This window comes from Calidris pugnax, unplaced genomic scaffold (genome assembly GCF_001431845.1).
Source record: "Calidris pugnax isolate Ruff unplaced genomic scaffold, ASM143184v1 scaffold50, whole genome shotgun sequence".
Taxonomy (NCBI): Eukaryota; Metazoa; Chordata; class Aves; order Charadriiformes; family Scolopacidae; genus Calidris; species Calidris pugnax.
The window spans coordinates 4,898,590-4,924,711 of NW_015090780.1; the positions used below are offsets into that span (position 1 = coordinate 4,898,590).

At 45.3% G+C, this 26,122-nt stretch overlaps 1 protein-coding gene across 2 annotated transcripts in view; it reads right to left on the reverse strand.

Annotated features, from left to right (window-relative positions):
• Nucleotides 1-1,939: 1,939 nt before the first annotated feature.
• The window catches only part of PHACTR3 (phosphatase and actin regulator 3), a 71,117-nt gene continuing 46,934 nt past the window's right edge, over nt 1,940-26,122 (reverse strand). For both annotated transcript variants that reach the window (XM_014957117.1, XM_014957125.1), the window contains exons 9-13: nt 9,015-9,070; nt 4,586-4,647; nt 3,616-3,756; nt 3,308-3,384; nt 1,940-2,522 (exon numbers count right to left, since the gene is read on the reverse strand). In XM_014957117.1, coding sequence (XP_014812603.1) covers nt 2,507-2,522; nt 3,308-3,384; nt 3,616-3,756; nt 4,586-4,647; nt 9,015-9,070 — 352 coding nt within the window. In that variant the 3' untranslated portion in view covers nt 1,940-2,506. The remainder of the gene's footprint in view (nt 2,523-3,307; nt 3,385-3,615; nt 3,757-4,585; nt 4,648-9,014; nt 9,071-26,122) is intronic.

A 26,122-nucleotide genomic window follows, 5' to 3' on the forward strand; every position in this document is an offset into this window, starting at 1 on the left:
TCTCTTAATTGTACAAGGTTTTAAGAAGTGCTCTGCAAGGCCCAAACCCCATTCTTACAGGGGTTGTGTATTGGAAAAATAACACAACTGGTGGTTTTAGTGGGGCCTGGGGATGAAGCACAAGTGTGAGATTGTCCTGGTCACCCCTGGGTCCTTTCCCTGCCCCAGTGAGGGCTCAGCCCTGCCGGCGGGTCCGGTCTCGGTTGGGAGGGAGGCACAGGGAGACTGCGGGGGGCTGGGGGGGTTGTTCTGGTTTTTCCCTTTTTTAGCCTCCATGCACTGAACGTGCCCAGTTCCACCAGTAACAGAGCTCACTCCAGCCCAGTGCATCCAGCCTCCCCAGGGGCTGAGGGAGGTGCCCAGCGGTCGCTGGTGGGGGCCAGCTGACAGTGACCACCGGTGGCCCTCGGCCAGTGACAGGGGCCTGGCTCTGGGCAGACAGAGCCGGAGGAGGTGGGGACGCTGCGGGGGGAGGACGGTGGAGAAACAGGGAAGAAGCAAAGCGTGTTGCTGTGTAACGACATGGTGGTGGAGTCGTGTCAGTAACACAGCTCAGGGGCATTGTTTGACATTTAAAAAGCTGCTCCAAGTTACCCCTAGAATGTTTTCCTGTTTCGTTGTATTTTTCAGCATCATTTTAATGTGTTTTATGCAATATTTTATTACCAGTGAAAGTATGTGTCACTGCTAAACCCACGGGTTAGTAGCCAGGTTTGCAGTTAACAGGGGTCATCTACTGCTCTGCAACTAAAAGTGGTTCTGCTGGAGGAACTTCTCTCCTTTCTTTTCACCCTTTTGGTGTACTACACCTGGACTATCATCTTATTGTTGTTTAGAATTAAGAGTATTTCATTAATAATAAAATGATGGCTGAATAAATTAACAGTATGTTAAAAGGCAAGTTATAATGTTACATATTTCTGTGAAAAGCCAGCAAGATAGAAAATTGCAATAAATAGAAAGAAAATAATCTTTGGATCAGGTACTTGGGTAATTCAAGTCTTCAGCTGGAGGTCACTTTGTCCAACAACTCCTTGGTGTTTGAGCTGAGTGGGAGCTCCACCGCCTCTCCCGGGGCTCCCTGGGGTGTGTGCTCTCACCTCCCACTCCCTGGTGGGAGTGTGTCAAGAGCAGCTCTGTGTGTGTGTGTGAGTCCATCCCCACCCTCGGCAGCAGAAGAGAAGGGAAGTTGTGTGTCCTCTGCATCGATGGCACTCCCACCCTGCAGCCACTCAGTGCAGTCTGCACAAACAGCTCTACGTACCTTGTTTTGTTTGGTGGTGTCACGCTTCACAGAGATCATCTCAGCGAAGCCATGAGAGCCAGAGAACCTTTTTCTAATTTGTAGCACTGAGTGGCTTCCTGAGAGGAGAGTGTTTTGGACTCTTGCAGAGAAATTCTTGTCTTGTGAGTGTTTGTGCTGGTTTGTGGCTGGCTGGTCAGGAATGCTTTCCAGCTATCACCCTACTGGCTTGTTTCCTAGTTGTTTTTTTTTTTTTCTCCTGAGTCTTTTCCTTTCAGTAGTAAATTTGAGAAGAATTCTGAGATGCTTCTAGATGTTGAGCATTATTAGAACTCCTGGCTTTACATTTTTATATATTTTTTTGTTATTAGCATTCAGTAACCTTTTTCCTCTTCCTGACAGGAAGCTTTAGAATCCCTTGTTGTACCCATCAGGTACACTCTACCTTGTCACCGCTCGTTTGCCCAATTCAGTCGTTTTTGAATGAGAGTGAGAGGGAACTTCACTGCCAGAACCTCCATCCCGTTGTGCTGGGGAGGATCTGGGCCAAAACCCCACTATTCCAGGAGATGGAAACCTTACCAAAGATCATCCTTTTGAGCACCCTGTCGATAAAGAAACGATACGATCCCATGCTTAATGATTGTGATCTCTTCCCTACTGATCCTGGGGAAAAAAAGAGCTTCAGGAAACATGTTCATTTCCTGCAATAAGTAGTCATTTAATTAAAGAACAAAAGTAACAGGAATCAAAAATGCTCGCAGCTGTGATTCTGTTAGACATTATATAAAAAAGAATGAAATTATAATACATTAAATTAGTTTTTAGAACATGAACGTAAGTGTTTTACAAACTAATCGTGGTAAGTTCCAAATGTCTTGTCAACAGAATACTGAGTGACAGTGTGTCCTGTCCGTATGTCAGAGGCCTTGGGATGGGAAAGCCTGTACATGCACAGCGGCCCCTCGTCCCCGGAGAGCGGAGCAGTCCAGGCCGTGCCCAGCAGAGCGGTAGGTGCTTTAAGTGGCTTTTCCTTCAGTCCCTCAGCAGCTGCTCCTGCTCCCAGGCCATCACCCCGCTGGCTGCAGAGCGAGGAAGGGCTCTGGTGGCTCCTGTGGGTGGGTGCCGGGGTCCCCTCGCAGGGTCCTCTCCCCTGGAGATCGGGGTGTCCCGCGCTGAGCTGAGGGGAAGGCTCCTCTTCCCCAACGTGTGTCCAGCAGCAATATCAAAAAGTAAAGACAGATTCTTCTCAGAAGAAAATTTCTATGGCCTGTGAAATCTAGGAGAAATAGACATTTTCAAACCATTTTGAAATTTAAAAAAATACGTATAATTTTTAAAAAATTACATTAACAAAAAAAATTATTTAAAAAAACCCCTATTAATTGTGCTGAAAGGCACAGTAACAGTATTGAGGAATGTTAGCGACTGTGAGCCTTAATTTTCACCAGCACCTCTCCACACGTACACAGTGCAGTTACAGTCCTCATGGCCCAGTCTCACCAGTTCAGTTACTGGGAGCGCAAATGCAGATACTGGGTGTGGGTTGGTTTTGGTTTTCCTTACAACTGATCCCTCTTTCCATTTCTCTCTAATTAACAAGGCCTTTTTGGGAGTAACAATGGCTGTGGAAACGGCCTCTCTCACATTTTTTTCCCCCCCTCAGGAGAGGGAAATGAATATTTTCATGCATGTTTCAAGCTGGTACCTGCCCTCGGCGCTGGCCCACGGAGCAACCAGCGGCCTCACTGGGTTCACACTGGCCCAGCCACTACTTCTAATTTTTTGTGATAGCTTTTGACTTTTTGGTGTAAGGAAGTGAGGGATGTTGTGGAGAAGGTTTGGGGGCTTCTCAGTACATCCTAATCAAAGCAAAAAAAACCAACCACCCCCAAAAATCACCCCAGGTTCTGAACAGGAAGATAAATACTTCCATTTTCTTTTAAAATCAATCTTCCTTTGTATAATCTCCCCCATTCAGCACATCAGAGCAAAATTCCCGGGGTCAGGACTGAAGCAAACTGGTTTTAGTGGGGAATGGAAATAAAGAGCTGGAAAACTGACCTTGTCAAATGTTTGCTGGATGCGTGTACCTCCATTTCATTACTCTTGTACTCATTCAGCTCTTTCCGAATTGCTGCCTGGAAGTGAAAAGAGAAGGTTAACAAATGCTTCTGTATTTCTAAGTGTTGTAAAGTACCGGCCCCGCAGAGCGGAGCAGGCACTGGTCAGTGGGGTTTCAGCATAAAAAGTAACAGTAACATTTACAGAGATTAACGTCCCAGAGGTCAAATGTCTCTGCAGGACCTGCTGTGTGGTTACAGACAAAGCAAGCAGGAAGCAGTAGCACGTTGTCTCCCTCTCAGCAGTACCTTGTCTGCTGCCGAGAGCCGTGTCCAGGGCTTGTCCGCGCGCCGGTCGTAGTCCTGCGCTTTGGCCACTTCCACGTAATCGCTGAATCGAATCAGGATTTTTCTGTCTCTCAGCTCATCAACTGTCGGTCTCTGGTTAAGCTGTATTAAATAGTTTTGTAAAATAAAACTGTGTTCGTAACAGACATATTCAAATATTTTCTGCTTCCCATCTTGGCTTAGTGTGCGTCTATGTGTATGGGGAAAAACCCAAGCCCTTGGAAATTGCAGGAAAGTATTCAATCCTTCAGAGGACTGTTAGGAGAGCAGCAGTGGCTCACGTGGAGCTGTGGGCTACAGCACAGTGTCTTTATAATGGGAAAAAGAAGAAAGCACTTTAACTTGGATATTGATAAATGCATTTACAACAGGTAACAGAATCAGAATTAATTTATTATGAGCCCCATACAATGTCGTATGCTGTCGGGGGTTTCTGCTGTGGTCAGCAGCAGGTTGTCTGTGTCAGGTTTGTAGGACTAGACCCAGTGTAAGAATTTCAATTTGGCTTTAACAAGTTATGGGCTAATTCCAGTCAGGATTCCTGGGAACAGAACAGCAACGAGATGCAGTTGTGACTCTGCTGTAAATGCACAGAGAACTCCGTTTGGGAGCTCGGAGGGGTCCCCGCTGCTGCTGAATCCCCCAAGGTATGAACTTATCCTTTTCTAGCAATGTTGTTGCAAAATAGAGTGTGCAAGCAAATACCATTTTCTGATGTAAGCTTTATATGTCAATATGCCACTAAGTCTCATGTAGCTGAGATGAGGTAGGTATTTTTATAATTCCTATGACTGGGTACCCCTATGTCAGACGCTGCTGAGGAGGATGTGTATTAAGGGAGAGTTTGTGTAATAATGACCTCTGTGGCTGTGATGTTACATCAGCTTTGCTAAATTTCTAGAAACTAATAGAAGGTATTGCAAGATTTTACCTTTCTTGTCAGTCTCTGTTTGATTTCTCTTCTTTCTTCCTGTTCTGTTTGATCATTTCGTTCTGTGGAGAATACAAAAAAAAAGATGACTTTCCTGATGAGGAGGATCAGGAGTTTCCAAAGTTGCAGGCAGTAGAATGAGAGCAGGAAATGGGGAGCAGGTTCTGGGCTGTGTGTTGTGTTAGTGGAGTCCAGCTCTCCCCATTACAACTTATCGTTACCTCTGCCTGAGGACAACGAGCTGGTGCCAATCTCAGCTTTTCCTGGGCTCTAAACTCCAGTTCCAGGGAAATTTAATGAAACAGCAGCAGCCACAGCAACTCTGCAATTGTGTAAACTTCAGAAGGAAAATCAAAATATTCCATAGTTAATTATAATTTGTTATTCTCCGTGTTGCTGCAGCCATTCATTGCTGTAGATGCTGAAAAGATTTATTGCAGCAGCTCCAAGGAAACGCTGTTCTTCCCTGTTTGACCTTATTCTCAGGCTACACCTCGAGATGGTCATGCTGCCACAAGAGTTATCTCTGATTTGTAAGCTTTCTTTTCTGCTATTCTGCTATTCGGGATACACCACTGACATTGGAACCTCCTTACCCTCCCGGGTTTGTCTCTCGCAGCGTGCCGTGCCAGCCGAGCCAGCTCCTTTGGTGTGTTGTGCCTATTGGCATTCCTGCCCTGACAACTCCTACACGCTGGCTCTAAAAATAGCCCGTGCTGTAACACTGGGTGAAATATAGCCTTTGCCTTGGGAAACAAGTTAATGGCATTTCTATTTCTGGTGCTGTCTGTTACTAAATTAAGGCGTGAGCTTGTGACCTGAACAAAGCTGAGACCTAGACAAAAATATTTAACCGTTCCAGGATTCTCTGATACTACAGTGAAGTGTCTCATACTGCTTGCATTAGGTATTTCCAGTATTAAAGCACATGTGATTTTTTAATGTGCCTCCAAAAAAACTCTAGCACAGCAGATGAGTTTCCAAAATGATATTTTTGGTAATGAAGTATTCTTCTCCCTTATTTTTTACGCTCATTAGATTACACTGAAATGCAGTCGTAAGTATCTATTTAAAATAACATAGTAGGGCATAGCTACAACTGGCTATAGTAAAAATGCAAATCAAGTGAATCTGAAATGTTTTAATGTGCTATATTACAATTTGGTGGCAGGCACGCAAATTTAAAAGAGAACAGCAGAGCTAAAATTAGTGCTCTGTCAGGGATGAGCAGCAATACTTAGAACAGACTTTAAAAAGTGAAGTGTATTCTGAGACACAGAGATACCTGCAAGAAGTTACTAATGCTTCATTCAGCTTTAATTCACCCCTTTTAGAGTAGATAGTTCTATCTATACATTTTTATTAAAAGAAGAGAATTTTCTGTGGAATATGCCTTTTAAGATATGACTGATATGCACCAAGAGAATTCCTAAAGAAAAACCACAAATAGGCATTTCTGGTCAGCAAATGCTTTTCCAAAGACACTCGCATGTACAGTGACCCGTTGCTATGAGACACCCGAAATAGATAGTTCTATCTATACGTTTTTATTAGAAGAAGAGAATTTTCTGGGGAATATGCCTTTTAAGATATGACTCTGATATGCACCAAGAGAATTCCTAAAGAAAAACCACAAATAGGCATTTCTGATCAGCAGATGCTTTTCCAAAGACACTAGACGTGTACAGTGACCCGTTGCTATGAGACACCCGCTCAGGTTCAGTGCTTATTCCCAGCCTCAAGAAATACAAGAAATAGTTCCTTTAGAAAAAAAAAGACAGCAAGATTTGCTTGGAAATGGCAGCAAGGGCATTACACAATTCGGGGTTATTCCAGAGAGAAGGCAGAGAGGTTTTCCCCCCGCGTGGCTCTGCCCACACCAAGATCCACTCATTAGTGGGGGCTGTTGGTGCATCCCAGGGGAGCCGCTCCCGGTCCTGCTGCAGCACGTGCAGGTCTGGAATTCACTGCTCTCCGGGAGGAATTCAGGGAACTCTGAGCTGTGTCTGACACGGGAACAGCTCCTGGTGGTAAGGGTGACCTGGGATTGTACAGTGGGGTTGAAAAGATGCTGCCTCCTAGAAGGGGAACGTCAGCTTTGTGTCAACACAGGAACACCTGGGGGGATTTTAGGTCACACGCTTTTCAGGCTTCGTGGGGACCCAGCGGTGTTTCTGGAGTTAAAGGACTTAGAAGAGCAACAAAATTGTAAGAAAGAGTTGGCTTCAAGTTTGCTTTTTAAGTATTACTTTTATTTCAGAGACATCTCCCTAAGGGAGGTAAGAAGTCACTTATTTTAATCTTACTGAGATTTGTTTTAAAATAAGATAGCAGTTGGACTTAGGCACTTGCAATATGCTTCTCATTTTGATGGAATTGTACAAATGTGAATTGCTCGTCCTTAGAACAGCTTTGGGGTTAGCACTGCCTCTGTCAGCACCATGTATTACAAATATCGAAGCTGCTAGGAAGCTTAGGACACAACTGCACAAACCCTGACAGCCTGGAGGAGGCTGTAGAGATTTCACTGAAGGGCATTTCTGCAGCTCTGCATGTCAGACACAATCCTGGTGTCCCTAAGAAGAATGTCAATATCCCTATGAATACAAGGAGACTTTACTAACTCCCAAATTCACTCAAAACTGAGACTAGAGTTGTTGCATCTGTCCAGCCTTTTGAAATCACAGCTGGCACAGCTCAGTGATGGCCGTACCTCTTTACAAAATGCCCAGCTTTTTCTATAATGGAAAGGTAAATAAATGAGAAGTGGTTCTGAGCTCAGCTGAACCCGTGTACCCTGAACTGCAGTCAATGCATTTGCTCTGTGCTGGGAGCTCTTTAAATGAGATACAAATCTAGACCAGTATGTTCAGCTGGCATTCAGGAAATATCTTTAATTCTGCTTTAGCTTCTTTCTGCTTTATCTCCCCCTAAGCTCATTATAGAATGTATTCAAACTTTTTTATTATTAAAGCTGGTCAGTTTAACCCAGATTAAGGATGTAACCAGCACGCTTCAAAAAGTAAACATAAAGGAACAGATTTTTTTCAGTAGAGATCAGCTCCTCCTTAGCCAGGAAAAAAACCCAAAGAAACAGATTTTCAGAGATCTTTAGGTACTGGCTCTTGAAAATCTGGCCCCATATATTTCAGCATCTCAGGTTAACGCTTTTTGTGTCCCCTCTGGCAGACAGCAGGTAAAGTTGGGCCATGGGCACCCATTCACATTTGCAAAGAATGTATCCTGTTTCTGTTTTAGCTCTGCACGTGTGACATAGATCTAATTTTACCAAGTGTGATGTATGCACTGGAACAGCACAGAAAATACCACTAAGTGTAAGTAGATTATGGAATTCCTTTGTGTTAAAACTGAAATGAAATCCCCAGTAACTTCAATGGCAACAGCCTAAGTTTTTTTCTATGAACAACTAAGAAAGTTCCGAAACATTAAGTTTTAGGTAACAAAATGTAGATAATTTTTTCCCTTGTGAATGACAATCACATTACTAATTAAATATTAATTAAGTAGCACAGGCAGCATTGCTTACATGACATAAACTTATGTGGCTTTATGTTTTATGCTTGTTTAATGAGAAACAAACTATTGTTCGCATCATTCTGGTTTTGTCTTTCAACACTAAATAGACCATGTAAATAACAGAAGCAAGATACTTTTCCTCCAAGCAGCTGGCCTCCCCCTCTCTCCTGCGAGAGACTCCTAACGGAGACCATTGCAAAGCTCTCTCTCACCTTCCCGGAATTGAGAGGATTCCCAGCAGTTGTAAAGAAGGGATTGTGTTCAGCACGTGTTTGAGCCCCAGCTCAGAACACCACTCTTTAGGAAAAGAGTCACAAGTTTATGGCTTGTGTTTATTTGAGAGATGTTGAGAACATTCCCCTGTGGCAGCATCTGTAACAGGCCTGAACTGCCCCTCTGATAACTCCCATGTCTCACAATGATCTTTCTTTGACTTGTCTTTGGGCAGGTCTCTAACGAGATGAACAAATGTTCTTGCTGGGAAAATCAGGCTCTGCTTTCTCCATCCCACTTCAGCCTTGGTGGCATTCAGTGAACAGTTTGTCATGAGAGACCAGCTCAGAAAACGCCAGCCCAGTTCTCTCTGCACTGTGTGACACTAAGATCGTACTCCCTGCTTAGACATCTGTAACAGTGGAATCAGAATGAAAATTATTTGAAAGCCTAAATTTGAACAAGTCTTTTTTTTTTCTGTACTAAATTGCACACCTTTATCAAAGTGTAAATTCTGATTCCTGCAGTATTTGAAACCCAGGATGTGAAAAATTAGAATAGTAATAAATAAAAATAATCCCAGTGGATTAATTTGTCTATTTAAATATAATGTGTTCTAGAAATACAATAACTTGTTTCAACAAACACACATAAAATACTTCAGGAGAAAAATACTCACGTTTAAGTATATTTCTTCTTTCCAGCTCCTCAACAGCAGGTCTTTGGCTGAGTCGCCTGCGGAAAAACACCAAAATCACATTTTGTACCATGCCTGTTCTTTGGAAAGTCTGCAGTATTCTGAGTTCTGGTTGGTGTTCTCCTCAGGGAGGGGCTACAAAATCCCTCTCCAGGACTCAGGAAGAAAAAAAAAATATACAAGAATCCTGGCACCAAAATGCTTTCTTATATTATTGTTCCCAAATGTCAGCAATGCAGGTGGAAGTTCTCCTCTAGTTTGCTCTGCTGTCAGTGAAACACTTCCTCAGAACGTGCATCCTTTTCACCATACTTGCCAGACAGTCACTTGGAACCAGTGCTCTCCAACAGTTAAATTCACCCCTGAGGGGTATTTAAGGCAGTTATCAGACGAGTTTCACAGTGATCTTCTGTAGCTATCACTGTCTCTACCTTTTAACCTCACGTAGCAGTGGGCTTCCTTTTTCCTAGTGGTGCATCCTGACAAAATGCAGACTTGCCAGCAATCAAGCTTTCCTGTGGTTTCCCGACTACACATCTGATCCCACAGCTCTCCTCCTGCCTGCCAAATAAAATCCCTGTGCTGCTCACAGCCTCACGCTGTCTGAACAGAGTGTCTCATGCAGTTTCACCTCCCCTTTTCAGTGGTGCTGCTCCAGGATTGAGTCTTGAAATCATATGATCAGTGCCATAGCGATTTGATTCTGCATACTAAATGAGACTTCCCCACGAGACACTGCTAATATCTGCAGAGAATCTCAGGTAATTGAAGCCCTCCCCTCGGCGCACACACACACACACACTGCATTTGCTGGCTTTCAAGTAATAATCCAGCAAGCAGATCGGAAAGAGTTTACGATGCTTTCTGGCCTGTGTTCTGGCAGCGTTAAGGATTCTCATCGTCTCCTCTCCAGCAGATGTTGCCAAGCCACAGATGAAGTTACAGAGACAAAGGAATACTCAGAGCAGGGACCACACTGCAACCACTGCTGCAGCAGTTATCCCTCTGCTGTGTGTAGGAAATAAAGGGATGACTAGAGAGTAAGTAGATCTACATTTTATCAAATACACAAGAGATGAAAAAATTTAGTAACCTTTAGCAGACTGTAAAAGAACCAGTAAAGGTACCTGATTCTAATTTCTCCTTCCTTTTTAAGTTTACCACATATGCCTTCAAAATCAGCTCTGTATTCAGGTGTTAGGAGACCAACAGCACAAAATGTGAATGCAACTCCTTATACTTTTTTAATGAATTTCCCTGAGATCACTGGGAAAGCTCTCATCTTTAGCAACAGGAAGGCATGACAACTACTCTACCAGATCACACCAAGAGAAAACTTAGATGATGAGCTCTTATGATTAGAAACACCTACAGCCTAACTCTCGTTCTTCCTACCCCACACTTCAGCGCACCTAAGGCTTTTCTTCCGGTCTCTGGATTTCTCTTTGGAGTCAAATACTGACACAGAAATGATGCTGAAATGCCCTACTAAAGGCTTTAAACATTTCTTTTTAATTCGTATTATCTTTAGATCCTCCCTCCTCACTCATTTCCCTGTATGTCTCAGAAATTACACAACTTTGGCTAGGTTTTGCTTGAAAGAAACGAATGTGCATTTTATAATATAAATCAGGGAAGAATTACTTACTCAGAGGGCTTATCTGCAAACAAAAGGTCCACCCGACCTGCTGCTCACATGCCTCTCTCAAGCCATTCTTAATTACAGCCCTTCCATGTGAGATTTATAGATTCTCCCAGAATCTGTACGTTAGATTCCAGAGGCCCCTTTTAAACTAGGGGATTAAAAGCCTAACAGAAATGATTAAAGCAGTATGAGAGTGCATATGTATATGAATGCTGTGTGTATTTTTTAATACATATATAGTTGCAATATCTATGATAGTAAATTATTTAAAACCCTGTTTCCCTTTTGGTTTTGATAACGAGATGGTAGGTACCAGCGACAACACCGTATTTCTGTGCCCACCCCCGGCTTTACCCACCAGAAAAGGAAAAGGTGCGGGCACACACACGCACAGGAGGGCATTGCGTTTCTCCCCACCACAACCCCCCTGAGTTTTTCAGAGATATGGACCACACTCCCAAGCGTGTTGCCACAGCCATGAAACTAGAAGTGGGCTTTTCTCCAAAGTAACATTCTAACAGTTTGCTTTCCCCGCTACGAGAGCTGTGCTGCACGGCGGCTGGGCTGCGGGGGAGCCGCTGGAGGTGACGGATGGACTCCCATGTCTCCACCAAGAGCTGCTGGCAGTAAGGAGGTGACGCAGCGGTGACATGAGGCTGCCCCAAGGGAACCAGGACATGAGAGGTGTTTTCTGCAGGAGGGGCTTTCCCAGGCCCAGAGAGAGGGGAGCCAGTTTGTGGAGGGCACCCTCTGCCATAGCAAGGAACGAATTGCTGTGCAAGCAGGGCCTGTCCTGCCCGAGCCACACAGCAGCTTTGGGAGGAGGAAGGAGGGTGCTTCATCCCCCCGGGGTCTAAACGGCTGCAGCCACACATTGTTTCCTCAGAAAGGGACACACAGCTCCCTCGATGCTCGACCCTGCAGCCAGGCTTGGGGTGAGACCAGGACGGAGGTGTTCCTGAGGGCTCCTGCCGGGCCGGCAGCTCAGCACAGCCCAGGGCAAGCTGCGGGGTACCCCATCACAAATACACGTCCCTCCTGAAGGCAGCTTTTAAGTAAGAAACTGTTTCAGATGAGTTTGTGCCTCTGCTTGGGTGAGCTGTTCTCTGAGCGCCATGGGGATCCACCTGCACACCTGAGTAGCAAGTGCTCTACTTTAGGTATTTGTTTCATATTTTTTCTCCGAAGCTGTTAAAATATGAAATCCTGCTGCTGACAGAACCAGAAAAGGTCCCCGGTGTGCTGAGCTCAGTGCAATCCCTCAGCGGGCAGCCGTCTGGGCCCATGGGGCGGCAGCGCCATGGCCTCGGCAAGGCCACCGTGCCTCAGGGAGGTGGGGAAATGGCGGCCACCTCTCCTCACAGCACTGCTGGGGAGCGCAGGCCAGGAAGCAGGTGCTGAGAGACTAGGGCTCTAGAGAGACGATGCTCAAATCCCCTGTTTAAAAGACACAAACTCTAGCAGAATAACAATTATCAGCAGACTGTATTGCAGCAGGGTGTGTGATCCTGGAGGATGAAACAGGCACTTCATGAAGGAACCCTTGTGAGGGCTAAAAACTGAGCCCCCAGTAGGCTGTGGATGATCACAGTTTGTATTTTGGAGCCTCAGGCCATTCTGAAGCAAAGCAGAGCCCTGGCTCGTTTCCTGTGTGATGAGCAAAGTACCTTCACCTGGGTGTGGGTGGTGACAGGGCTCCGCCCTGGGCCCAGCCCGCACCTGGCCGGGAGCCATGCTGCTCGGCAGCTCTGCTTGCAGGAGCTCTTTGGAGATCTGAGGTGGGTGTGAGACTCCGGCACTGCTGCGACGTGGACGTGGACGTGGACATGTGAGTCCTGTGGTTTTTATTTTTGTTGGGTTTATTGTCGTTGGTTTTTCAGCTAGGGACTCAGCCCCATGTGGGACTTACCTCAGTGAAGTGACTGTAAGGTTTACTGGGAGCACTAACAGAGTGCACCACTTCTGTTGTATTGCAGTAATGGTTTCAGTCAATTTAATTTTAGATACCTATTTCTTGCTTTTGGGAAGAGCATCCAATTAATGCTGTTGTGTTCTTGGGCGACATTAAAATCTAGGTTTGTGTATTTTTGCGCTGCCTGCTGAGGCAGGAGTGCTCCCTCTGAGCACTGTGGTCCCTCTGAGTGGGACCAGACACTTTTGGAAGGGTTTTGAAACTTTCTTGAAAGCTCTCAAGTAATGTGCAGGCAAATCCTAACTGTCCAGATCCCCCATGGTGTAAATGTATGGACTGTCACTGATATTGCCATGGTCTCAAGTTAAGAGTACCCACTCCAGGAATGTGCTTGCCGTTAGCTTAAAGCAAGGGATGCCAGGAGAAAGCGGAGCTGAAAGCCCAGTGCCTCAGTTGAGGCGACTGCAGGTGCCTCGGGGAAACTGAGCAGACTGGAGCCACCAATGTCACTTTCCTGTAAATGTTTGGTTATGGTTTAGACAGTTTGTTGTACATGTGTCAATGATGCTCCAAGTCTGGATAGAGACTGAATGTTTTCTCATAATGCCAAAGCAGTCACCAAAAGTTGGGGGAGCAGGAGGGAGGGATACACAGCACTACAACGGGCAGCAAGTTCTTAAGTTTGGACAAGTAACAAAGTTTTTGTGTTACTGTTGTTCTGTGCAAAGTGAGCATAAACTTTGAAGCAGCAGGTGTTCTTCAGTTGTTTGACATTGGGAGAGTGTTCAGCAGTGTATTTTCAGACTACCTTTAGAATGATTTCTCTAGTAATTTGGGCTCTGAAAGATAAGTGGATAAATTTATATATGTTGCCATGTCTCAGAAGCCAAAGACTTGGCCTGCTCCCGTGTCCTCTCGTGTGACTCCCCAGGGTGAGAGGAGCTGGTCACGGCAGGTGAGCTCAGCTGCCCGGGGTTCACCCCAGAACACCCTGCCGGCCCAGCCACACGCACTCGTGGGCTCGGAGTACCTGGGCGCCGAGAGCCTGCACGTGGCCTCACAGTATTTGTTTTCTCCATGCACTGTGCACATGGGAATGCCAGGACATTCCTGAGTGCTCCATGCTGGCTCCAAGAGGGGCAATATGTCTATGTGTGTCTGGCTGGTTCCCCTCACATCCGTGTGTGGTGTGTAATTGTAGCAAAACAGGTTGTTCGAGGAGATAACGAGTACAACCACTACAAGCCCCATGGGTGGGCAAGTCCCTGTTGGCTGGTCTGGTGGAGTGGGCTGTAGCCCTCCACCACCAGAGTCCAGTTTGGGGTCTGGCTGACTAACGCGTTCGACACGTGCACGAATGCAGACACTGGAGTCAGCTTCAAGGGGAAAACCACTAATTGCTTGTTCCCTCTGGAGCAAGGTCACATGTTTGTGAGCCCGACAACTCTCACATGTGCCTGTGACTGATCAAAAGATCAATACTTACTTCACACAGTCAGATTGTCTCCTTCGCATTCATGGGAATTAATGTCTTGGGACCAGCATTACACCAAGGCTGATGGTATTGCACTGTTACAGGTGACTGAATCCTCAGCAGCCTGAGGATCTGCGTGTCACTAGGATCCTGGGGTCTGCTGTCAGGTGGACAGTGCATCAATATGTCCTACAAGCAGGAGATGCTGCCACGTTCTCTGTTCTTGTGGTTAACCTTGCCAGTGTCTGCTTTGTCCGTTGTGGGAACTGCATCTCAGCAGAGACACAGTGAACTTTAGGCTTGCAGGTGTGGGCACAGAATAGCTGATGACAGACAAATTTGGAAGAGATACAGCCCGCATGTATGCCTATGGGGCTATGGTGGCTTCCCACACCTGACAGTCCTTGCTTTCTAGCCTGCAGTCTCACCTGCCTGGCAGACCCTGGTGAGCGTCCAGCAGAACACACTGCAAAAAAAGCTCATGTTCTTGTTTGGGGGGTTTCTTGCCTGTCCCCAAAATGTGTTCATTTCCCAAATATATTTTTGCATAGAGTCTGAGGCACAGTATCTGTATGTATGATTGTCATGAAACTGAATTTCTTTCGGATTTGTAATTGAAGACAAAAGACATACTTTGGAATCCTGTTTCTGCTGTTAGTTAGATCCATGTGATTCTGACGATAACCTACAAAGGGAGGGGTAGACTGGGTAGATGTGGACACGTGCGTGTGCCTGTGGGCTCTGGACTAACAAGTGAGCGATCAATCCAGCCGTCAGTAAGTGAGCTGTAGCCAGCAGCAATCGCATCGATTGTCTCCTGTCACAGGTAGTTCTGCAGACAGAATTGGGGAGGGGGATGGCGGGAGGATCTGTCCCACAGGAGCGCTCCAGCCCCGGCAAAGGGAGGAGAAATGGGAGTGCCCCGTGCTCCCTCCTCATAAAGCAGCTTGTGTCTGCTGCCCATCAGGAGACAAAGGCTCTGCCTCTTAAATTGGCATCTCTATTACCAGAACATCATGTTCAATTCAACAAGAAGTTTATTTTCATCCTTCCTATAAGTAGCCGTGAAGAGGATGTGTGCCAGGGCTTTGAGTCACCCACGCGCTGCACTGTGGCACTGCCTGCAATGTACAATTATGGGTAGTAGTAAATCCTTGGTAGGAGGGACTTGCCTTTTACAGTCTGTACAAAATTAGAAGGCAGACACTGAGACACAATCTTGGTTTTACCCCAAGGTAATTCTGGAGCATGTATAAAGTGGTAGCTGAGTGACGTGCCAGCATTTCCCATAACGGGGTAAGAGGAGTTGCTGCCATTCTCTGATAGTAGGAGGCTGAGGAGCAGAATGAAAGGGGTGAGCTGGTATGGTAGATTCAGCAAGTTACATGCAAAAACTTTACTGCTTTAAAATTGTCCAATATTTGTGTCTATGTTCCTTTTAAACTATTGGTTTTGCATTCAAATAAGAAAACTGCCTTTGTGTGTCCAGTAGAACATAGTGGATAAATGCAGTGGCCAGATACATTGCTTTAATTACATATCTTATCCATTTGTTTGGCCTTTAGTTCTGTCGGGATTTTCAAGGCTGCAAATCAGCAAGAGTTCAGTTAATTATGTTACTCATCTCCCAGGTAATTACAGTTGTCCGTCATTATAATTTCTGTGATATAAGCCCTGCAATGAGGAGTTCAGATTTCAGTTGGAATAAAGACTGTGCACTTGCCCAGCGTGACCCTTGTATCATAACCCACTGTCCCTGAACGCCCCACATCCCTGAGACAGCTTTGCTATTGCACAGTGTTACTTGGTGATAAGCACCGTGTGGGCTGAAATACACCAGCCGAGCCGGTGCCTAATTATGTGAGAGGATTCAGATGGAGAAGGCTTTACGGTAATCACTGTTTTCACCACCTGTGAAAGCCCTGCTGCATTTGACCTTTGGTTTCTTAGTTTTCTCAATGTGTGAGGAAGAAAGACCAGACCCAGCTGGCGAGCAGAGCCTGCCTCTCGGTTCAAAGGCCTCTGCACAGCTCAGTGGTGGTGCTGAGCATCCTTCCACCGCCTTCAGGAGGCTTTTGCTTTCATACCTCTCTCAACACATAGTTAAGGACTCTCGGACAATGTTGTGGAACATTCTAGGACTGAGATAACATAAAGGTTTTTATTTTCAGTTGATGTATTAGTAATATACAAGAACAAATGCGCCTACATTAGGGTGTAAGTGTAATAGCTCCTTATTTCAGAACAGGAGCTTTCTCCTCTCCCTTCCATCTGCTCCCCCACTGTGGTTTAACAGAGCCACTAGATAGTGGATGTGTCCTGTTTGTAATAGAATTACAATATTTAGTCATTAGGGTGACAAAAGTACAACTGATTTTTCAGCCAAAGACATGTTCTGAGTCTGTAGTTTGATGAGTGTTTCTTTTGGTGGCAACATCGGTGTGAGCAGCGCTGCTGCTTGCTCTTCTGCTGTGCCTTGCAGTGGGGCAAAGAACTGGTTTGGGGAATACATCCAAGCTAAAAATAGCTCAGCAAGAAAAACTGCTGAAAGAACATGCTCTTCAAATAGCAAAGCAAGTGGTGCAGACTCCCCGTGCAACTCCTCTGCTGAAGGCTGGTGAGGGCTCAAGGCTATGGATTACAATGTATGTTGAAGGGTCTTCCAGCTGAAAGCACACGCTGGTTATGATCTGGGTCACACTGTGCAGGTCACTGAAAATGGTGAATAATGTTTCATTGCAAAGCAGTAGAGGTTTTTCTCTCTCTCTCTTTTCTAATTTTTTTTTCTTTTTTTATGAAGCAAGAGTAAAACTCTGGAGCCCTGTGTTTCCACGGGGTGGGGGTTACATAGCTTAGATTTGGGCAAACTGAGAACATTGTGGGTTTGATGCTTCAGGACAAGCAAACAAAAGGAATCATATAAATCCCAGAGGTTTAGTTCTATCCCATTATGTATGTATTACCATTATATCATTTTAAATAAAGACATCTGTCACTGCTGAAGCAATGCTAAAAATGAACTCTGATAGTGACTGCTTGAGCAACAGGAAGGTGTCTACAAGTCAATCACTAGTAGCCCAGAAGCAAATCTTAGCCCAGTGGTGGGGACCACCCCTTTACTGAGACTCTCCAATACTCCTAATGAAACAGTTGCATACTTACTGGGGAAAGACATATACGAAAAGAACAACAAATTAGGTTTTAACTTCTCTATATAAATGATGCCTAATACAATGCTTGTGCTTGAGCTCCTCCAGGGAGACTGAGGCTGGTTTGCCAGCCCAGCCAGCAACTTCTTGAGCCCCATAGGAAGTGAAGTGTCCGTAGGGCCATGGCTCCAGTCCCTCCACCAGCTACATTTCACAGCCCATGAAACAGAGATACTGTACATGGATGGAAATGTCCCAGAATGTCCTGCATTCAGCCAGGATGCTCACTATTGCACAGCTAGTGTTAAGATCCTGCAAAACTGTGCACTTAACCTACAAACAGTTCCCCCTGTCAACAGATGCCACTGCACTGTGGGATTTGGGTCACTGGAAGAAACCGCAGCTGGATTTGCAGAGAGCAGACAAAGAAACATTGGTATGCAGAGCCTGTCAGCCCGCCTCTGCTGACTAGATGTAAATTCTCCTCCACCCCCACGTTCAATGCTAAATTATTTGAGAATGGGCACTCTTGCCATGGATACAAGCTGCTGAGAATTTCCCCATGCGATGTGAGCTCTGCAGAATATACTTCTCTGTTCCTGTATTTGTATATAAAGGACCCTTTGGCAATCTGCAAAGTCTGTGAAGTGACAAATAAACACCTGCAGGCGTATTTGCTGTTGCAAGGTGCTGCATAAAGCAACAGCAAGGATTTACCCGGAGCTGGTGGTATGGAGCTGTGTGAGCCTGCTAACCCAGCAGACCCTGACGGGAGAGGGCATGCCACTGCTCCTTCCAACCCACCGTAGTGCCAGGCTTTACACCCAAGGACAGCTTCCTTAGTCACTGAAGCAAATCAAGGAAAATGCAGTGCTCTCTTGGCTTTGTGTAATCCCTACAGAAAAAAAAAACCCTAAATGATAGTGATTCCTAAAGCTGCAAATGCTTCTGGGAGAGACAGTCCCTGCCGGGACCATATGTGTGCCTGCTCACCCTCATCCAACGGCAGGGATCTCTCTGGGAACACTCTCCCTGGCAACGCCAGTACTTTCTAGTTCTCTCCTGTCGCTCGCCCACACAGCATCCCCAAAAGGATGGGATATCCCTGCCTTCAGATAGCACAGCACCATCTGTTGTACTATTTTCTGTTTCTCTCATGTACGCTATTGTTAGGCCAGCATTTTTCAGGACAGAGCTAGACCAACAGCTTGCCCTCATGCTGTCATTAGCCAAAGCTGGCCAGGGCCACGCCGCCTTTGCCCACAGCATGCTCTGGTCCTGCTTCTTTACTGCATACCCATTTATTTTATTTTAACATTTTTCTTTTTGCAAAATTTCTCAAGTTTTAATTGGGCTGTGTGAGGAGTATGACTTTTCACTTGATGCCACAGAGCATGACACTGAGCACTACGTAAAAGCTACATAGCACATGAAAATACAGACAGGATTTGAATTTAAAAATTGCATCTTCGTATTCTGTGTGCTCTTCCCCAAGCTTTTTGGGACCCTCCTTAGTTCCATTTAGGATCCTGCATTCAGTTATGGTGGTGTAAATCCATGTAGAAGTTGCTGGCAAATTTCAGTCAGGACAGAAAATTCTGTGCTTTTGAAATCCCGGTTCCTCAATTGTATAAAATGTAACAATTATGTAACGTTTGTTATTGACCTGAGTGTTTAGTGTTGACGTTACTGCTCTGATTTGTTGCGGTACAACCTATGCTGTCTGTTACTGTCAAAGTGCAAGGCTGCGGCAGAAAACCTTTGCGAAGTCTCCACGTTCTGGGGAAAGGACTCGATTTTACCACCTCGTGTCTCCTTAGAGTTGCTTTCTGTCTGCCTGACAGGATGGGGGAGCTACCCACGGCCATGGCAGAGACTTCTTCAAAGAGAGAAAAGGCCTTATCTCTCTGCAAAAGATCTCCATCGTACACTGGTTTTCTAGGCTTTTGTAGCCCGTGTTTTTCCATTGCACAGCACGTCCCGGGTAATGCTGCATTTGGGTGCTGGGCCTCTGGTCCGCTAGAAGGTCCCTGCTGAGCTTCCTGCTTCCATCACCCTTGGAGACCCAAGCTTGGTAGCTCTGCACCCCTACCATGTTCTGTTAGCTTTTGCCTTTCTGGTGTAAACGGACTGCAAACTTTATTTTTTTTTTTTTTTATTTAATTGCATGATGTCTATAAAGATAATTTTCCTCACCACATTAGTACTGGTTTGTTTAACCTTTTCTTGAGAAGGAGGATTTCTCCCTTGCTGGGTGGTATTTAGAAGCAGTGCAGCCACTCCCTGTGATAATTACAGTAATAAGGCTGCAGTGTAGCCTGGCCAGAACGTGGCTTTTGCAGACACCCTCAAATTAGCCTGATCTCTCTGCAACAGACCAGCTGCTGTCTGGAGAGACTGTTGTGAGATCCTGGCTTTTTATTTTTTTAAATACAATTTCTGATAAACTAATGAAGTATTAATTCATTCAGAATTTAATTTGCTTAATGAATATGATCATCTCAAGCAAATGACAATGGCCGTTCATCTGTGAGCCATGTAGTCTTGATTTTGAGGGCTTTTTTTCAATAGTGAGGCACTCGTGTTTTTGTTCTGGTGTTTGGCTCTTGGCTGAGTAGTATTTTGTATAGTTTTAACAAAAAAACCTCAAACCAACTGCTACATCTTTGTATGACAATGGCCTAATAGGTTTGAAGTAACCTGTTTCTAATGTGATTTAAGATTCAGATTTTACCAACATGCTGGTTCTTCAAGCTGGTGTGTTTCCTAGTTGCTTTGATAGAGTCCTCTGCATCAGTGGGCTTTGAACAGAGCCTCCAAAGGTGGGGTCTATTTCTTTAACTGGATAAATACGAGAGCATGGACTGATATATCTGGGAGTCCTTTTTTGTCTTTTGGTGTCTTACATGCAACAACTAAAGAAAAAGACAGAAAATAAGAGTACTTTCCAGAAAAAAAAAAAAGTCTCCAGGGTCTGAAGAGGTCAAGGAAGTGTGCTGGCCACTTGGATGAGTTAATTATCCTGAAAAACAAATCCTGAAGGAAACTTGCGTGCTCTGTCTGACCCAAGTAGCTCCCAAGCTACGCAAACAAACAGGAAAATCCCCGCAAGACCTGATTATAGAGCTGCAGCTTGCCAGGTGGGCATAGGCAATGGAATCAGAAAGATTTAGCTAGAGCTACATTTTAATAATTGATATGACTTTAAAATATTTATTAAGTCGTGTTTGATAAGAAACAATGACCTTCTCTTCTGACCTATTTTCTCTCCTTTCCCCCTCCCTATTTTCTAAATATTTATTTTCTACATTTTTCACCCCCTCGCCTTGTCTAAGGTTACTTCAAAAAGGTAGAAACTGTGCTACACTGACCCAGTTTTTCTATACGAAAGCACCAAGCCCCAGCCTCTCATTCCTGGGAGGAATTAAGATCTTGAATGAACCAGGCTACAGAAGTTGTGCTCAGAGCTGCAGGAGGAGGAATCTGTAGTAACTCTAATGGTATTTGGAGGGCCAGCAACTGCACTGTATTAATTGCCGTTTCCCTGGATGCCACGTGGTGAGCCGTTCTTGGGAGAGAGTCCAAAAACATGCTGGAGTTCTGCACACAAAGGGGCAGTTGACTCATCTGACAGCACTGGCCCATAAATCAGTGCTACGGTGCTGCTGTGGTATTGCCATATGCCCTCCAGGTATGGTGCGTGCACATGTCACACCGCACACTCCGAAAGCTTTGTCTCTTCCCTTCCCCAGACTAAAGCCACACTGCAAATTCTGTGGAAGTGAGTTCTATCTCCTTTGGTGAAACTCATTTCTATCCAGTCCGCACATAAAGTTGGCTAGGTTTAAAAGGGGCGGCGGGGTAGGAGAACCAACACCAACCCCAAACTAGCCCTCCCTTCCCTCTCTTTTGTTCCCATATGCTTCAAGTGGCAAGTCTGAAACTGAGTATGTTAAAACTGGAAAACATGCTGCCAAATGCCTGTCTGGCTGAGATTTTGCTTATACTGGTTCATAGGCTTTCAGATACACGCTGTCCATCCCATCTTGTTTCTGCTTGAACTGCTTGCTGTGAAGTCAGTGCTTGGCATTAAGTGCATAAAACATATTTTCCTGAATTTCATGAACAGGTTTAAAACAAAAACACTAATCCAAACTAATCTCAGCAACAGAGCGACCATCCCCACAAACGGTGAGGGCTGCCACCGTGAATGCCCGAATCCCTGCTCGACCCTCACAACTGCTACAGTGCCTTGTCCTGGTCAGGTTTTTGTCATAAAACAGCAGAAATGGCTGTCACAGCCAGAGCAACTTGCTTTGGTCCCTATTGATTAAGCTCTGCAAATTAAATTAAAGTAATGCCTTTCTGTAATTACTGGTGCTGCAGATCCAAGCGAGTCACAGGGCAGTGCAGGTGAAGCGTTACAGAGTGTTACTGCCTTTCTGCAGGTTCCTGTTCTGGTTCATGACTGCTTGTCGCTGTGCAGGGCCCAGCTCTCCAGGCATGTGTAGCTGCCTCTTTCCTGAGAGAGGATCTGAGCCTGAGCACATGCTGCCATTTGTAGGCATTTTGGCAGGGCAAAACAAGTGCACTATTTTCTTCCCTAAAATGTTTTTTCCTTATTTAATTACACTTGCCTTAGCAGTTTTCCTGCAAGGTTATTTACATAATTATGCTCCCTTGTGATACATTACAGCTTTCTGAACCCTGAGTTTTTTTATTTCTAGTTTCACACGTAGCACTTATGCTGGAAGACCTATTCGAGGAATTGACTCTGTGTCCCAGAAAAGGCCCTGAATATTCCTCTCTGTGTTTACACCTCCTGCTCTGCTCTTCCCTTCCCTGCTGAGCACTGACCTGCTGCCCTTGCCGTCAGTGTGCCATGGAAAGCATGTCTGATTATGAATTCCTGGCACTGGAGCCAGGGAAGTAGAACAGAGCAGTGCAAGGAGTTAGTGTCTTCCCAGAAGACAATCTCTCACCAGCTGTGCCCCAAACATCTGAAACTGTTTCTTGTCTGGGGGCAGAGGTACCTGCCCTCTGCAATGACACTTCCCTGTGTCAGCCCAAACTAAATGCCTGGTGTTTTCAACAGGAGGTGCCTGCTGAGTCCTTAGTGATACAAACCTGTGCTGGGAGCAGCTTTGAGTCGTGTGCGTGTTCTTCAAATCAAAACCCAACACACAGGACTAAGTACTCTCTATTGCAACCCTTTATAAATAAATTGGTGTGTTCAAAAATTCTTGCCAAACTTGCTGTGGGCTGGTCTGAGACAGGGAATTGGTCTTTCTGGTTCAGCTGCAGAGCATGGCTCTTGCCCAGAGCTGATAGGGTGCTCCATAATTAATTGTGCATGCACTGTGCTTCATTACTGAAGCAAGCAAGCACCTCGGGATAAGGAGCTTCTGTCCAGAGGGTCCGTTATGATCACACCCTCGTGGCAGTTAGGTTTGTTACTTGCTGACCAGGGATGCATGTTAGTGAAGTTCATTCTATTTTTGCAAGTGTAATACATGAACAGGAACAAATGCTACCTTTCTCAAGAGCTCTTCAGTCCTTAAGAGACAGGGAGAGGGTAGTCAAGGTATGGCACGTACAGATGTATTTGAACCTCTTCTAATTCGAGCTGCACTGCAGCTCCCTTGGACCCAAAAAGCTCTGTAAACGGAAGGCTAAACTGACGCATTGCTTGCAGACAGGAACAAAACTTGAGCTTTCTCCCTTCCCTCCTGATTTTTATCCTTGAAGACTGTTTCCGAGTAACTGGCAGCAGACTCTAAACCTCAGCCCCTTCCACTGTAAGGTGAGTGCTGTCTGTCACTGGGTGCATAGCAGGGTTTCCAGCCCTGTGTGACACCGAGGGCGGGCTTGGGGAATGTTGATGCCTGTGGGATCCTGGAGGCAGCTCCAGAAACTCAGCTATCACTCGCATCTCCCCCATGTTTCCAATCCTTCCCCCCACAGTATTTTTCTTTTCTGTAGAGCCCATCATGGAAAAGGGACAAAACATGAAAAAAAAATCCCAAATCCACACACAGCATCAGGTTTAAAAAGCATTCAGGCACTGTGCAAGCTGTTAATAAAATTCTGCAGCCAGATGCAAATCTCCAGCAGCAGCCCCCAGCCAGTCCCGCTGCCAGCATCTCGTCGGGCTGCGGAGCGCAGAGCAAGGAGAGCGGAGACTCCCTCGGCTTACACGCACGCCCACAGAATTAAATTGTAGCTCTATATTTAGCTCCTGTCTCATGCGAGGAGCTGAGGCTTGCACAGACGCCCACGCTGCACTCGCTGGGGTTATTTTTAGCATCAGTGACAAGGTTACCTGGATGATTCCTGCCAAATCAGAGCTAAACGCATTAAATTGTACACACCTAATTAGCGGTGACAGCCGATCTTTTCTTTGTGCCTGCTCCTGCCTTTCTGGAATAAATCTGTGTCAAGTCATCCCAGCCTTCTGAAATCAGGGCAGTTCCCTGATTTCTAGTTCAGCGAGTGGGAGTTTGAGCACAGTGGGACCTTCATCAAAAAACCTTGATAATCTCCAGGTGGATTTAGGCTAGTCTCTAAACTGGGCTCAGTTCAGTATCTACTTAATTTCTGTATTAGGGCCACTAGTAGTTTGTACCTCCCTCCCCCTCTTTTGTCAAAATCAAATAAAATACTCCCCAAAGTTGTGTGGATTCAGCCCAGTTTCCCACTGAATCTCTCCGTCTGGAGGGCCGATGCCTTTTCAGTGAGCAAAGCTGCGCTGAGAGGTTTGAGTGAGGAGGTGACATGGGACACGCTGTTCTGGAGAAACGGGCACAGCTTTTGTTTCTTCAATAGTAAAATTTTCCTTTATGATTGCTCTGCGTTGAACTGTCACGCTTTATGCATTTAGGCTGCAGATCTGAAGTGCTGTTTGCTCGGCATTGTTCTGTCTCCAGCAGCACTGCACTTCACGCTCTGTTCCGTGAGGCTGCGGTACAAACCGGGTCTCATCTGGCCGTGCATTAGCTACGGCTCCAGTTTCTGGGCAACTCAACTCAAAAATGCCTTTCCAAGAACCTCAGGGCAGTAGCAGAACTACAGATTTCCAGATGTGGTAAAGTATTCAATAAAGATACCTCCTTTTTCACTTTACGTTGCCAAGAAATCTTGCCCCAGCATGATCCGCTTACACGTGCCAAGTATTTCAATGTGGTAAAAATCAATTTTAGGTGCTTGGGTTTTGGTTCCGCTCTGTGTCCATAAAAGCATCATTCTTCTTGTCTGACTCCTTTGATGCCCACGTTTCAGTATCTGAATTCCTGTCTCCATAATCTTTTAAGTGCCACTTAATGCATCGTGTCTACTTATGCAAATATCTAAGGAGATGCAACAGAACATGAAGTGAAAATTACAAGTATAATCTTTTCCAGGAATTCATGTTTTCATTGAAACATTAAGTAATAATGGAGAGTCTTTAACTGTGGTTATACAAGGCGTAGTTGAGGAGTACCAGCCACCCAGGCAGTTCAAACATTAACTTTCTAAGCAGTCAGATATCAAATTTAATTAAACAGCCTTTTTCTGCGTCACTCTTCAGTCTAGCAACTATTTTACTCCTCCAGTTTCAGCATAAACCCCTTCTAGGACAAAGTCAGACTGTAAGGCAGAAAGCAGTTATTGCAAATAATCGTACTTGCAAATGTCTTTGCTGCCTCTTGCCACAGAGAGCTCTCAATTCGCTCAATTCCGCTGAGGGCTGATTATCTGCACTCCCAACACCGAACGGGAAGGGACCTGGGGGGAGCCCTGCTGGCTAATGCACAGTGGAATATTGCAAGTGCACACCGTGGCCTGGGGCGCTGGGGATGCATGAATTAGTAAGAGAAAACACTACTGGAAATGGAAATCTGGGGAAAACAGAATACTGCCATTTTGGATGGAGCAGGAGGGAGAAGCGCATGTTTCCACGGCAACAAGTGGTAGAGTGAATGGGCTGGAAGCACAAAATACGGGAAATACACTCTTCAAAACCAGCAATGCACACAAATGAATACTTGAATCTGTACTCATGCTGCTGTCAGTCAATAATAAAGCTGAAGCCAGTGGTCTTGCTCAGCTGTAAAAGTAGAATCTGGCCCAAAAGATATAACAGAATTCCTTAGTCTCCTTTTGAGATGCAATGAGTGAGAAGAGGGAGAAGAACAGGGATTGTAGCTTTGGCTGCATAAACACCCATCAGGGTGACAGCAGAGGGTTGGTTTATCTCGGCAGGTTCACAGCTACTGTTGAAATGTGTTACAACCAGAACCATTTAAAAAATACAGAGGTTTTGAGAAAATGTTATTCTTTTGTCTCCCCATTTTGAAGTTCCATAGACACTATTATTCATTATATTTTGCACATTATATACGTCAGCATAGCTTTCCCTCCAGAGTACGGAGCTAGGCTGTGTTAGCTGTGGGACCAAGGCAATTTGCTAGACAGCTGTAGACTTTCAAATCCTTACAAATATGCTGAAAAATATTGATCTTGAAAACAACTGCCTGTTTACTTGCTGTTTGTATGCAGCCAGCCATGTACCTACTGACTACTCTGCCCGTACATTATTTTGTGCTAACATACAGGTCTATACATGATAGTACATGTGGATTCGTAGCTGAGCTGGCAAGTCCCATTGCTGTTACCAGTGCTACCAGTGCAGCAGCAGCACCAACGTGCTCTTATGGGCACAGGTAGTGGCGAAATCATGCAGGGACCAGACATTTCTCTTGGATCCCATTTCCCGGTCAGTGCTTCACACCTGAACGCTTAGGAGTACCTTCCTGAGCTATGAACTCCCAAGTGGTCACAAGGACACAAAGAGACTGCGCTGCACAAATACCAGTGAAATGAATGGGTTTAAAGGTGCAAGTGTTAGCTCTGCCCAGTGTGGTTACATTT